Raw genomic sequence first — 13,839 nt, 5'->3', positions numbered from 1 at the left:
TATATATATATATACATATACATATACATATATATATATATATATATATATATATATAAACACTGCTTTTCACAGGTTTTAGGTAAATACGATTTTGTTTAGAAATAAAAAATTTTTACATTTTATTCAGTAATGATAAAAATTGATAAATTGATCAATCTTTGTCTAATATATGCTGTTCTAATTTTATATTCATCAAAGAAACCGAAAAAAGGGAAAGTTTCCACAATAATATCAAACAGCACAACTGTTTTCAACATTTATAAGAAATATATCTTAAACACAAAATCAGCATAATTATATTTTAAAATATATTCAAAATGAATAGTTAAATTGTAGTAATGTAGTTTTGTATTTTTAAATGTATTTTTGATTTAATAAATGCAGTCTTGGTGAGCATTAGAGACGTTTTTCAAAAACATTCAAACTTATAAATCTTACCAACCCCAAACTTTTGAATGGTAGTGCATAAATAGTAAAATCGTGTGTATTATAAAAAAAACAACAACAACAATATTACAGTAACTTGATTAAATACATTTTAGTGCATTTGACTTTTTTCCTAATTACATTATTGTCATTTTTTTTTATCAAGTGTGTCAGCTAATACCAGACAAACGCATGGGTCAAATGCATCAGTAATGCATGGCACGCTTAGTCCAAAACAGATTGTCCACAGCTCTCCTATGTTTATCCTACATGTTTGCCTGTCTGGCAGTTCACTGAATGTGATTGCTAGGTTGAACAAAGACCGAGCGGCTCTCAAAGCCAGATGATTGTACGTTTGGCTTTGTTTTATGCGAACCTCAAATTTGCAACCATTGCCCACACATTTACCCCTGCATTCAGGTCTGGTTTGTGTGGTCTTGAACCACATTGGAAGCCTAAACACTTAAGCAGCCCCATAATAAACGAACACACATAGTTGCGTAGCAGCCGCAGACCTCCTTCTCGAAGTGATTTCCGTTAGTATGAGTGCACTCTCGGTGCTCATTTTGTGTCCTTGGTATTCAGAGAGGGGAAAGAGGGGAATGCGTTGACATCTTGGATGGGTGCTATTCACACCACTGTCTCGCTTAAATTACCTGAGCCGCAGTGAAAGCTTGCTGTTATCAAGTGTGGTTTTGTGTGAGAGACGTGTCTGGTACCTCACAAAGCTCCACGTAGCAATTCCTGATGTGACGAGCGAGACTTTTAAGACTTGTTCATTTTTGGCCCTTATTCAGATGAATCATACTTTGGTGTCCAACATATATGGCTTATCTTTCAAAATAAACTGAAGCTATTCACTGTCATTTATCTGAATGAAATTGCGTCATTGCACTTACAGTAGTAAATTAAATGTTTATTTAGTCAGATTTTAAATGCAAATATTGCGATCATTTATAGCAAACCCATGAGGTGTTTGTGCTGCTCTTTTCCATACAATGAAAGTGAATAGTGAACAGTTATTTTAGTGTTATTTATATACAATTATAGTATTTATTCATATTTTAAATTATTTTAAATTACATTTTATTTTTATTATATATTCAGTTTTTGTTTCTGTTTTCTGCTTTAACTTATTTGTATTTCAGTTTTAGTAATTCTGGTATTCGACCTTATTTTAGTTTAGTTTAGTTTAGTAAACAAATTTTTTTTTTTTTAATAATTTAATAACAACACTGCTGTCAAGCTCCAAAAATTATTATAAAAAAAGATGTTCCCTGAAAATGTTCTGTGCTATCATGTATCTTCTTTGCTGCTTCTCATATCTCATTCATGCAATTTTAAATATATGCTTATTTATATTTTGCGTATTGTTATCAGTTATGGGGCATACACAAACTTTTGACGTTTTCACTATTGATTGTCAGAGAACAACTACTTAAATATAGGTCTGTTTCTCACACGCACCTATAAGAAGACATTAGGTTGCATAACTTAATATTATTATAATAACCAGTCATATGAACTACTTTTATGTTGGTTTTATATCTTTGTTTGTGCTTTTTGCAGTTTCACAGCCTGTCACTTATGATATATATATGTGTACATAAATCACATAATTGATAACTTCATCATCATCAAGAAGTAATATAATTGGGCAAATGCAATTTAGTGTTGTTTTGGCTGAGCATTTGTGTCCTGAGCTTAATGATAAATGGCTCTATCCCTCCAGAAGTTCTGTTGTCGCTACGACCAGCATCCAGAAAAGTGCATTGCTCATTCAGTGTTTATATAAGTACTTGGCAGCATGTGCTTGGTGACTAGGCTGTAGCATTTTCTTGTTTTTCTTCTTTTCTAGCGGCACAATGGTGAAGTGTCTTCAGGTGGTTCTGTCAAGTACTTGGGCCGCAACCGCTTCTCAGTGTCCTTTCAACTGGAGGACGTCCAGAAGCCAGAGCAGGACCTCTACCGCTGCGTCACGCAGTCCTCCAGAGGCTCCGGCGTCTCCAACTTTGCGGAACTCATTGTCAAAGGTGAAGAGCTTGTTTTCTTTCCTTCTTTTGTCCTTTCAGTCTTCGTTTTACTACCCATAATGTGCACATCAGATTGCATCCTTTTTTCATTATAGCCTTGCATTCTCACATCTTATGCTCTTTTGTCCTGAAATTGCCAGTTTAGTAAGAAGGATGTAAAGTATGTGTGGAATGTTGAAGCAGACTTTTTTTTGGGCAGTTTAAAGGGGTAGTACACCCAAAAATGATAATTCTGACTTTATTCACTTCCCCCTAATTAAGTTGTTCAGTACAAAAAATATGATTTTTTTTTGTCCTTTTTTTGAGCTTGACAGTCTGTCTAAAAAAGTCCAGTATAAAGATTCTTTAAAAATGTATTGTTTTGTGTTTCATGAAAGAAAAAACAAAACAAAACAGCATACAGGCTTGGAACAACATGATGATTAAATAATGACAAAATCTTCATTTCAGCTTTCCCTTTAAATTCTGAATCAACCATAAAACTTGACACCTGCCCATCAGCCTGGAGTGGCAGCTTTCTGTGTCCACCTGTAAACCCGGGTCAGATTGATATCCCCTAAGCAAACGGAGAAGTCAGGGGTGGAATAAGGATAGGGATGGATGGAGCCACGTGGGTTATTCAACATCCGTCCTCAAGGCATACTGAGAGAGGTTATGAGACAGCATCATGCTAATCCTATTGATAGATGTAGCAGCACGGATTACGGAGAGTTTAGAATACGGCTTTACTGTATTCCACAATGTGACCCAGAAGCACAGCATTATAAACCTTCAGGCTGTTTTCTTTAAATGCAGTCATAACAAACCAGAAATGAAAAATCACAGGTAATACCCTCAGAGAACCTAAAAGAGAAACTTCTAGCTATTCAATGATTTGTACTCCCTCACACTGTTTATTATTTAACCCTAAAGCCCCTACAGCAAAACTAAGCACTTTGCTTTCTTCACACCTAAATCACAGAATACAATAGTAGTTTTTTGAACCAGCTGCGAACATGGAAGATGGGCGTTATCCCTTTTGAATTGTTTTCTTTAAATTGTTTAGTTTCATTTGTTTGTTTGTTGTTTTAAATTTTATTCTATTAGTTTTCTTTAAATAGTTTTTTTTTGTTCTGTTTTTTGTTTTTTCATGTTTTGTGTTTTTTGTTTTGATTTTAGTTTAGTTTAGTTTAGTTTTTAGTTTAGTTCAGTTTAGTTTAGTTTTTAGTTTGTAGTTTAGTTTTTAGTTTAGTTTTGTTCGGTTTTTTGTTTTTTCATGTTTTGTGTTTTTTGTTTTGATTTTAGTTTAGTTTAGTTTAGTTTTTAGTTTAGTTCAGTTTAGTTTAGTTTTTAGTTTGTAGTTTAGTTTTTAGTTTAGTTTTGTTCGGTTTTTTGTTTTTTCATGTTTTGTGTTTTTTGTTTTGATTTTAGTTTAGTTTAGTTTAGTTTAGTTTAGTTTTTAGTTTAGTTTAGTTTTGTTTTGTTTCTCTGCTTAGAGAAAACGTCCTTGTTGTATAGGTAGCACTTCTTTTCCCGGCAGATAACCTCCTAATTTGCATGGTTTTCTTGCTGAAGTGATTGGATAAGAGTGCCTGCTATATGCCTTAAATGTAACTATATTCTGGGGTAAAATTGCTAATGTTCTCTAGATCTTGTCATCAAATTCAAAACTCATTTGACATGCAGTGTTTCTAGGGGACTGATGAATCAAATGTTCCGGAAAGTGCTCGATACAAAGCACTTGCTCTTGTAGCACTTGTCAAAATGACTCATTACAACTTCATCATTATATTTTTACCAAAGCCGTAGGCATAATCCACGTGGGAACATTGCAATATGAAGCACAACTTATAATGAGACCCGCTTGCATCTGTGTCTCTATGTTAGAGAGCTTTAAAGCCATTTCAGACTATAGCTGCATTCCCTCTGCAGCATGTTATTGGCATTGCTTCCTGATGGCTTTTACTTCGACAGGAGGTCCTATTTAAAATGCATTACTGCACCTCAGTTAAGCACGGCAGATTGGCCCCACCAGACGAGTCCATAAAGCTATAGGCCCACATGCAAGCACGGCAGCATTGACGCAATCTCATTACGTTCATCTTAGTTTTCCCTTCCCTTCGCTCTGATCTTCTCCTTTTCTTTTCCAAACTGCCCTCCCACGCTTGCCCCCACTAACGAGAGGCTAATCAGTCCTTTAATTAGCTTGATCAACTCATTTCACAACTCACTGTTCCTCAATGGGCCCATAGATTACACAGCAACAGGGCTAATGCAGAGGAGCCAGAGGACTAATGAGAATTGTTCTGTCAGTCAGTAAGGTTCAGATCTGTTTTTCACAGTAACACTGAACTCTACTCTGGCGAAAGAAGCTTCCTCAGGGTGAAATTAATCATCTGCCCTAACCAACGCTGGATAGAGGGAGAATCGCAGAGACGGCCCGCTTTTATGTCTCTTCGCATATGAAAGCGGAGTCTAAGTTGACTTTATATTATTCTCTGAGCCTTTCTCTGACAGACAAGATGAGCTTTATTATTTCCTGCCATCTCATATCACTCCCAGGAGAGGCTTTCTCTGTCCCTAGCTGGATATTTGCCATCTGCAGCTGGCCCTGAGAGAGAAAGCTTGCAGACACAGCAGACCTGAAGATTAGTCATGGGAAAAGTCAGCGCTGATATCTTTTCATTCGTTGGACCCTCGCTTCCATCCTTCCAAATCGATTTCTTTCACTAATTGTTTGATAACTCAAGACCCTTTGAAGTTCTAGTCATTAGTCAGGGTTTAAATATATATCTAAAAAACTTTATACCTTGCAAATCAAATGTGAGATTGTGGCTACTGTGTAGCTGCCCGCCGAGTACCTCAGGGTGCCAGATATGAAAAGCTCATGCTAAATAGCATGACCTTGTATCTGAGGTTCTTCCACAGTCTACAGGCTTGCACATCTGTTGGTTTACTTAAAGCTCTCCCTCGAGGACTTGAAAGAACCAGCTATTGGAGATTTAATGTGCATGGACAGATTGGTATTTTAACCCTTGGAACTTGTGTTTTTAAGTTGTACAGTTTGAACTGCAAATGTTCTTTCACCTCGTGTCAGTAGTGTCTGTTCAAGATAAGCTTAAAAAACTGCGTAAAAGAGATCGGACAGATTCAGGTTAGAGTACATTAAAGGTTTTCATATATTTCTCCTGGGGGCTGCTTGAAAAGGGCTAAATATTAACATGTTTTCGAATAGATTTTTACCATCATCTCATTTCTGTCTCCGTCACAGTTCCTCCATCTCCCATTGCTCCACCCCAGCTGTTGAGAGCGGGCTCCACGTATTTGATCATTCAACTAAACACAAACTCCATTCTGGGCGATGGCCCCATCATCCGTCGGGAAATCGAATATCGGGCCAGCCAGGCACCTTGGTCGGAGATCCTTGGAGTTAACATGGTTACCTATAAGCTCTGGCACCTGGATCCAGATACAGAGTACCATATCAGTGTGCTGCTCACCCGGCCGGGCGAGGGTGGGACGGGACCACCAGGACCACCCCTCATCAGCAGAACCAAATGTGCCGGTGAGTGACCAGAGAATGTCACATGCATTACGAAGTCCATTGAAAATTCCTGTCACATTTTGATGTTGGATGAGAATATTTTGAGTTTCTATTGAAAAGTCTGCAGTTGCTCTATTTGATCTTGTTGTAAAACAAGAAACTATTTTTATTATTATTTTTTTTTAAGATTATGTAAAATAAATATATATATATATATATATATACACACACACACACACACACACACATACTGTATACAGTATATATAAATAGATTTTAGAATGTAAATGAATACATATTTTACACAGTATTTATTCAGAACAACTCTATACATACCCTGTACCATAAACATTAAACAAACCAAGACTGCAAAAAATGTGTGACATCAGCAATTGCTGAACAGCATGTGAATTTGGTCAAGTGTTTAATGCTGGTTCATAAAATATATCCATTTCTGAAAAAGTGGATGATTAATTGGAACTTCAATTTTCTGAACCGAAACTGCGGGCATCTCTCCTGTGGCGCCTTCTTGTGCCTGTCAAAACAAACAGCGAGGGGTCGGTAATGCATGGTTCTACCTGCAAATGAGAGTCTCCACCACATCCAGCTGTTTCAGTCCTGGAAAGGGTGTGATTAGGAAGATTGATCCTGTTTTTATCTGAGTGAAAACAAGAGTGAAAATGCAGGTTGAGGATTGGACCCAGACCTGGTCAACATAGTAATGGTCACCACATCCGCTTCCAAACACACATGCTATCACACAAATCACTGCCTGCCTTTTTAAATGACACACCACAATCATTCCCAGCTTGTTCCTGAGACCAGACACCTACCATTCATCAGCAAGCAAGATGAAAAGAGGCAGCCAGGTGAAAAGGAGTGCGGAAAAGCATGACAACACAGGAGGCTTTAGAATGACATAGCAGGGAGAAAAAGACATCAGCAGATAAGACGAGAGAGTCAGAGTGAGAAAGATTCGTCTGTGAGTTTTTGTCTTAAACAGCTTTTGTCTCTAAAAGAAAGGCAGAGAAAATGAGGAGCAGACGTTCCTAGAATATTTCCTACTGTTTCCATTTCCACTTCCACATTAAGTCTAGATTGAAATTCTTCTTTAAATGGAGTATTTGCATCATATTCCCAGTGGTGCCTCGCTGCACATGAATATTGGGGCTGTTTAAGCTGCTGTCATATTTGCTGAACTGTTGAAGATGTAATTTTGACTCAATAGACGCACATCAGTGGGATTGGAAGTAAAATGAGGTTTTCCATACTCCGCTCGTGCTCAAATCTCCTGTGTATTCTGCCGTCAACTCGATAGAAGTCGAAGATATAATTGAGTGCTTGGAGAAGTGTGCTAGTGGGAACGCCATGTTGTATCAGGCTATGAAGTTTTGATTTGTTTGACAGCGCTTGCTCACACACACGCATACGCTGGTACGTTCGCTGTGATGACTTATTAATCGCGGTTGAAAGGGGGTTAGCGTTTACAGTCATGTGACTCGATATTCAGATTAGCCTCCAGAGAGCTCTGTTGCAAAAAATATTAGGCTTAGCCACTGCTGCAGGACAAGATGTTTGTTTTGTAACATCGTCTTCAATCGTTTTTATTCTAAATTTAATCTTTTACTGAATTTGATGGATTTATGGTTCTTTACTAAATGCATTAGCTTCAGCTATCAAGGGAGGGACATTTTATTCTTCAGAGGTCTGGTCATGGAGCTTTCAAGTATGCTTCACTTAAAGGGATAGTTCATCCATAAATGGGCATTCTGTCATCATTTACTCACCCTCATGTCGTTCCATACCTGAATTACTTGTTTTTCTTCTGTGGAACAGAAAAGAAGATATTTATTTTATTACATTTTCTCCCTGATTCTTTTGTTCACTTTTTGGATAGAGAGAAGTGTCCGCTCATCTGTCTTCATCCAGCAGGTGAATCCACCTCCTCCATTACAAAGGTGACTGTAATCATCTTCTCTGGCTCCATATGAGCCACACATATTGGCCTCCATCCGGGGATGCCATTACCTCCTGTACACAGACCTGATGCTGAAAATCTTCCCTGTTGATATATCCCTTTCTGGCATCCAGCAAGATCTTGTTAGTTTATTTGTTTGTGTAGTTAGGCTCACCTTATATGGTTTCTCTCTCCTAGCAGCTTATTTTTATTTTGGGTTTCACTGCAAGAACGTTAGATACTTCCAGGACCTTGGGTGACTTCTCCGCCAAAAAACTGGAAGAAAGTGAAATGAATGATGAGATGACTAGGTTGTTTCTGGCTGCAGCTGAAGATTGCATCCTGGTGCGCGGCTCTAGGTAGTGACCTACATAAAAATGATGAAAGCAGGCACAGTCCTGTGGGCACAGCCAGGAAACTGGTGGACATTTCGCCAGGTGTGCTTGATGAGGCGTTGTTGTGATTAGGAGCAGGATGTGATGTGAAGGAATATTCCTCAGAGGAGAGGGAGATTAGAAAAGGGAAAAAGATGGAAGAATGGGACAAACATTGTACTTCTGCCGCAGACTGGTTCACAGATGGACCTCCACCTGCTGCTAGGTCTCTTTAGGTGTTCATTGGAGTGAGTTACACTCTGGATTGTAATCACTTAAAGGTACAGTGCACCCAAAAAATGCAAAAAAATATTTTACTCACCCTTGTGACATTCCAAACTTTTCTGACTTTTTCTTCTGCCAAACACAAAAGACAATTTTATTTGATTGATTGATTGATTGATTGAAAGTCAATGAGTCTCATATTTGACCCAAAGTTGGGTTGAAACAACCCAGCATTTCTTAGAGTGTATGGCCAAAAAGAGTTAATATATTTTTCAAAACATCATCTTTTGTGTTCTGCAGAAGAAAGCCAAAAATGCATATTTTCTCATAATTTACTCGTCCTTGTGAGATTCCAAACATGTTTGACTTTCTTTCTTGCATAAAATAAGGTGATGTTTTCAACAGCGTACTGTTGTTTTCCCCATGCAATGAAAGCTGATAGTGATGAGTGCTGCAAAATCTCCAAAAGGGACAAAAGCACAATAAAATAATTTTATGCTGTATACGTTTTCTGAATGGAGCTTTGTGTGAGGAATAGACCAAAAGACAGAGCACCAAGTTTGAAATCTGTGACGATTGAGTAGGGTAAAAATTTCAGTAAATAATTATTTAAATTTCAGTCTGTTCCTCACACAAAACTATTGTATGACTTCAGAAAACCTTGAATATCCTGCACGAGTCAGGAATCCTTTTATGACAGTTTTATGGTGCTTTATAGTTCATTCTGGAGCTTGACAACCATTGCTCACTATATACAGTATATTTCAAAAGTTTGGGGAAACTTTTAAATTGATCAAAAAGGACAGTAAAGACATTTATAATGTTACAAATGATTATTTCAAATAAATGCTGTTCTTTTTAACTTTCTATACATCAGAGAATCCTGAAAAAAAGTGTCATGGTTTCATCAAAAATGTGTTGCTCAATTATTTTCAACATTGATAGTAATTAGAATTGTTTCTTGAGCACCAAATCAACATATTAAAATTATTTCTGAAGGATCATGTGACCCTGAAGACTGAAAGAATGGTGGCTGTAGCCAGCTTGCCATTACAGGAATAAATTACACTCCAAAACATATTAAAATAGAACAGTTACTTTAAATTATTATAATATTTCACAATATTGTACGACTGCGCAAGTGATGCAAATCATTTCTGGGTGAACTATCCCTTTAATAAATGTCTTTAATGAGAATAACATATAGCAGCTTATTCATTCACGATTTTTATTCCCATAATTTAACGTCAAATACGAATGCTCTTATGTACATTTGATTAAACCCACTCCCATCCATCTCAATATAAACGATTTTACCCCAAATATCACAGAATCATGTTTCCCATTCTTTTTCCTTTTACAAGCCAACGACCAGAACTTCACGCCCATTAGTTCACGGTATAACCTTAGTTCTCTCAGGACTACCTCATGTATCAACATTATCTAGAGTAATGGGACAGAAACTGGTCTTGTTTGGACTTCCAGCTGCCCGTGAGGAATTGACATGCTGCCCCAGGCCCCTGGCTGCTCTCTCTGGGTTCGGTCCCATCTCAGACGGGAGCCAAGGAGTGGGCGCTCGAAGCGCTGCTCTTGGCATCCAGACAAAGCCTTCGAAGTAGGTTAAGGGAAGTAGGGTGACACAAAAGGCCGTTTTGAGCTCCTCAAAGAGCACAGTGTAGACTCTTGGATTGTTTTAAAGACGACACAAGCCAACAGCATCCCATTAGTTTGCTTTTAACTAACAATCAATAGTTCCATTAAGACGATCATCACTCTATTTTGGTCACATTTCCTGTGGAGGCAAATGGGACCTTTTGACATTCAATGTGTATTTTAGGAAACGAACATCGCTCATTCGTGTCATTTTCAGGTCCACTAAGTGCTTCTGTTGATAAGAAATCCAATCACGCTGGAAGTTAATCTAAATGTAAATCTACAAATGAAACAAAATGTAAATCTAAATATAAACCTTAAGGAAATGTGTAGAGAGATGTGGCGAAAGCTCTCTGATGTGTGAGATATTTCAGGATTAACGGAGCTTAATGTTACGAGTGCGTTTCTGCAGGAGAAGTGCTGAATTAGTATTCTGCGATCCATACACGTTCTCCTCTGAGGACTTCAAGACTAAATGCTTTTCCTCTAATTCACTGTCCTTACGGTCTTGGTGCATTAGCTACCTCACCTTACCTTAAGTAGTAATCCTAATTCTTAAGAGCATGTCTTCTGAGAATCGGTTAGAGAGGAACAATAAAGACCTTGAGCCGTGACCTCATACTTTTCACAGGAAGTGCACACTTCACATCCCCTTTGTTGTACCTTCCCACTTGGGTCCATTAGTCATCAGGTCCCATTAAAAGAACAAAGAAATACAATACATTATGTGGAGATATATTTGACCAAAATGCATTGATTGTCTTAATAATGGACCGTGACAAATGCGCTCATTGATAGTGAGGCTGGATGTCCTTGGTTCACCCTCACTCGCTGTGAGAAACACTAAGGTTGCTGTGTACCCTACAGACAGTAGCTTCCTCTGTCTCTTTATATCACATACGCCAAAGGTGGTCGCTGATCTTTCTGCCCCCGGTAAATAAGAAAGTACGAACACAGATGTGAGTTATGCCAAAAATAGTTGGCCTAATGCAACGACCTTGCACTAACGGTAACTGGCAGAGCTGAGTGTCCTTGAACGGGGCTCGTGGCCCCTGGATGAGGTGCAGGCAGATACTCGATTTGCTTAGCGACACAGAGGTGGCAAATGGCGGGAGAGAGAGTACAACCTACAGCCTGTGGAATTAATTAACATAATTTGGCATGAGTTGTGTCCTCATTAGCAGGTGGTACGTCAACCTTTTTGACCGTGGTGGCGCCTCCTGCCTGTGGTGGGTGGGGTAGGCGAGAAGTCTTGTGACCTGGTGATGTCCCCGTGCAGATTCCCTGCATTTTTGGCTTATGTTAACAAAATGTTTCACCGTTTTTTATTCCAATAGAACCCATGCGGGCGCTGCGTGGTCTTCGAGCCTCGGAGATCCAGTCCCGGCAGCTGACCTTGCAGTGGGAGACGCCAGCCTTCAACCTGACCCGCTGCCACACGTACTCGGTCTCCTTGTGTTACCGCTACACGACCGCAGGGGGTGGCGGTGGGCACAACACCACGGTGAGAGAATGCCTGGCTGTGGAGCACAACACTTCACGCTTCACCCTCAGAGATCTGCCTCCTTTTCACACCATCCAAATACGCCTGGCACTCGCCAACACCGAGGGCAAGAAGGAAGGGAAGGAGGTCATGTTTCAAACTGAGGAGGACAGTGAGTAGCAGAGCTTTCAATGAATATTAATCTGTATATGTCATTTGTTGTATTTCTATTGCTGTGGTGCCTGGGTTTCAAGAGTGGGGAAGCGCAGATGTCTCATCATGAAGGACAAATTGTGTAACGTGTCACAAAATGTGGGAAGTCGTTATAGTTGGGTTAACTTAGAGAGCAGGGAATGGGAGAGTACCACAAATATATGTTTTTGCATTCCCATTTGCTCAAATAGTAAAAGAAAAACTCCACGATATGTTTTCACGACTTTCAGAAAAAGGAAAAAAATTGAGAGAGACTGACAACGGCAGTCAGAGGTGAACGTGATTTCACCAAGTACTAATCAGCTATCATTTCCCACTGATTTTAGGAATAAATTATGGGCAGGGAAGGGACTGGGTTAAGTCTATATTTTTGGATAGTAAAGTTGATCCAGGATTAACAAAAGATGTTGATTCAGGAACATGTCTTACTTGGCAAAATCATGGCGACCGGCAGTCAGAAGAGAAAATGATGTCAAATTTACCGTCCCTCACATAGACGCTGCATTAGAAACACCCTTGCATTAGTGTCAACTAGTTTTTTTGTAATTTGATGCAAAGGTGATATAATACAAAGTATAGTGTTATAAATGTACATACATTTAAAAAAAAATCTAAATATAAAAAACTTTCAAGGATTTATGATGCTGATGACCGTTGAAATGCGTTATCACAGTCTTGTGAAAAAAGTCCATGATTGACAAGGTTCAAATTAGGGCTGCACGATAAATCGCATGCGATATTTAATGCGCATCTTGTCAGAAAGCCGGTTCTGTAATCAGCGGTAAATCTCCATCACCTGCGTGCTTTCACATTGAGCAGCATTAACTACACAGAGCCATTGTTCAGAACGGGCTTTACTGACAAGATGCGCGTTAAATATCGCATGCGATTTATCGTGCAGCCCTAGTTCAAATGGAAATAGGCCAACTTTCCCAAGTCCTGTCCATTTAAGAGCTCACTTATTCATCATTTAGAGAAATCAGGCTTCAAAACGAGTAAGTGATTCAAAAGATAGTGATTGAAAGCCTATTTTCCAGTAAATAATCAAACATTTACCAGAAAGAAAGAATGGATAGATTGGTGGATGGATGATGGATGATAAAAGACGAATGGATTATTGAATGAAAAAAGAAAGAAAGGGAAAGAGGTATTAACACATAAAGAAAGAGTTGACAAAGTTAAGTTGTTCCTATAGGGTTGAAGTATTTACTTCTGGAGTCTTCTGAATAAAAATGTTTCTCTTAGATCTGTTCAACATCACAATCATAAAGACACAGACGTTCCCAAATGGATTTGAAATTAATTTTTAATTATTCTCTCCAGGGAGCTGAGCATGAGGAGGTCAGGGAAGATTTTTATGCCCGTTTCTGTGCTCTGTCCAGCCGGCTTGGGCTGTAAAAATTCTGGCTAAACGACAAAATAATTTTCTGGGAAAAATTTGAAACACTAGCGTTTCACCCAGACAGGAAGTATGATGAAATAAGAGAGAAAAAGAGAGGGAGGAAAGGGAGTGCTCAATTATCAACACTCCTCTGAAGCTTCAATCAGCAGTTCTTTTCTTTCATGGCCTGTCACAAGAAAAAGTGATGGAGTCAGCGATTTGGACTCAATCTGAGTGAGCGTGTTATTTTCACCACCGGCTATCTCTGCCTCACCAACTATCACCCTGCGCACACACGCTGTGCACATACCCGAGGGCTAACGAGGATGGCTCAGTTACAGAGCACAAATGGCTGTAAAAACATCTGCTGATGTGTTACCGCTGCAGTGTGTGAGAGCTCAGAGCATCATCTGTCTCTCTAGCACCATTTCCACTTCCTCCTCATTCTTTCTGCCAGCGTTTATGTCTGTTAATGAACTCGTGTTAATATTAATCAGCCAAAAAAAGCTGTGTCATCAGCTGCAAGTGTTGCCCTTTCTTTCTGTCGCACAGGCTTTGTATTTCCTGC

General features: G+C 38.9%; 1 protein-coding gene across 1 annotated transcript in view; it reads left to right on the top strand.

Annotated features, from left to right (window-relative positions):
- LOC107704844 (receptor-type tyrosine-protein phosphatase U) overlaps positions 1 to 13,839 on the top strand; it is a 177,156-nt gene that overhangs the window by 88,327 nt on the left and 74,990 nt on the right. Inside the window, exons 7-9 of the mRNA XM_016507867.1 lie at positions 2,288 to 2,462; positions 5,713 to 6,006; positions 11,532 to 11,849. Of these exons, the coding sequence (XP_016363353.1) occupies positions 2,288 to 2,462; positions 5,713 to 6,006; positions 11,532 to 11,849 (787 nt within the window). The remainder of the gene's footprint in view (positions 1 to 2,287; positions 2,463 to 5,712; positions 6,007 to 11,531; positions 11,850 to 13,839) is intronic.

Source organism: Sinocyclocheilus anshuiensis, unplaced genomic scaffold (genome assembly GCF_001515605.1).
Source record: "Sinocyclocheilus anshuiensis isolate Anshui unplaced genomic scaffold, SAMN03320099.WGS_v1.1 scaffold702, whole genome shotgun sequence".
Classification (NCBI taxonomy): Eukaryota; Metazoa; Chordata; class Actinopteri; order Cypriniformes; family Cyprinidae; genus Sinocyclocheilus; species Sinocyclocheilus anshuiensis.
This window is presented reverse-complemented; position numbering and strand designations above follow the sequence as displayed.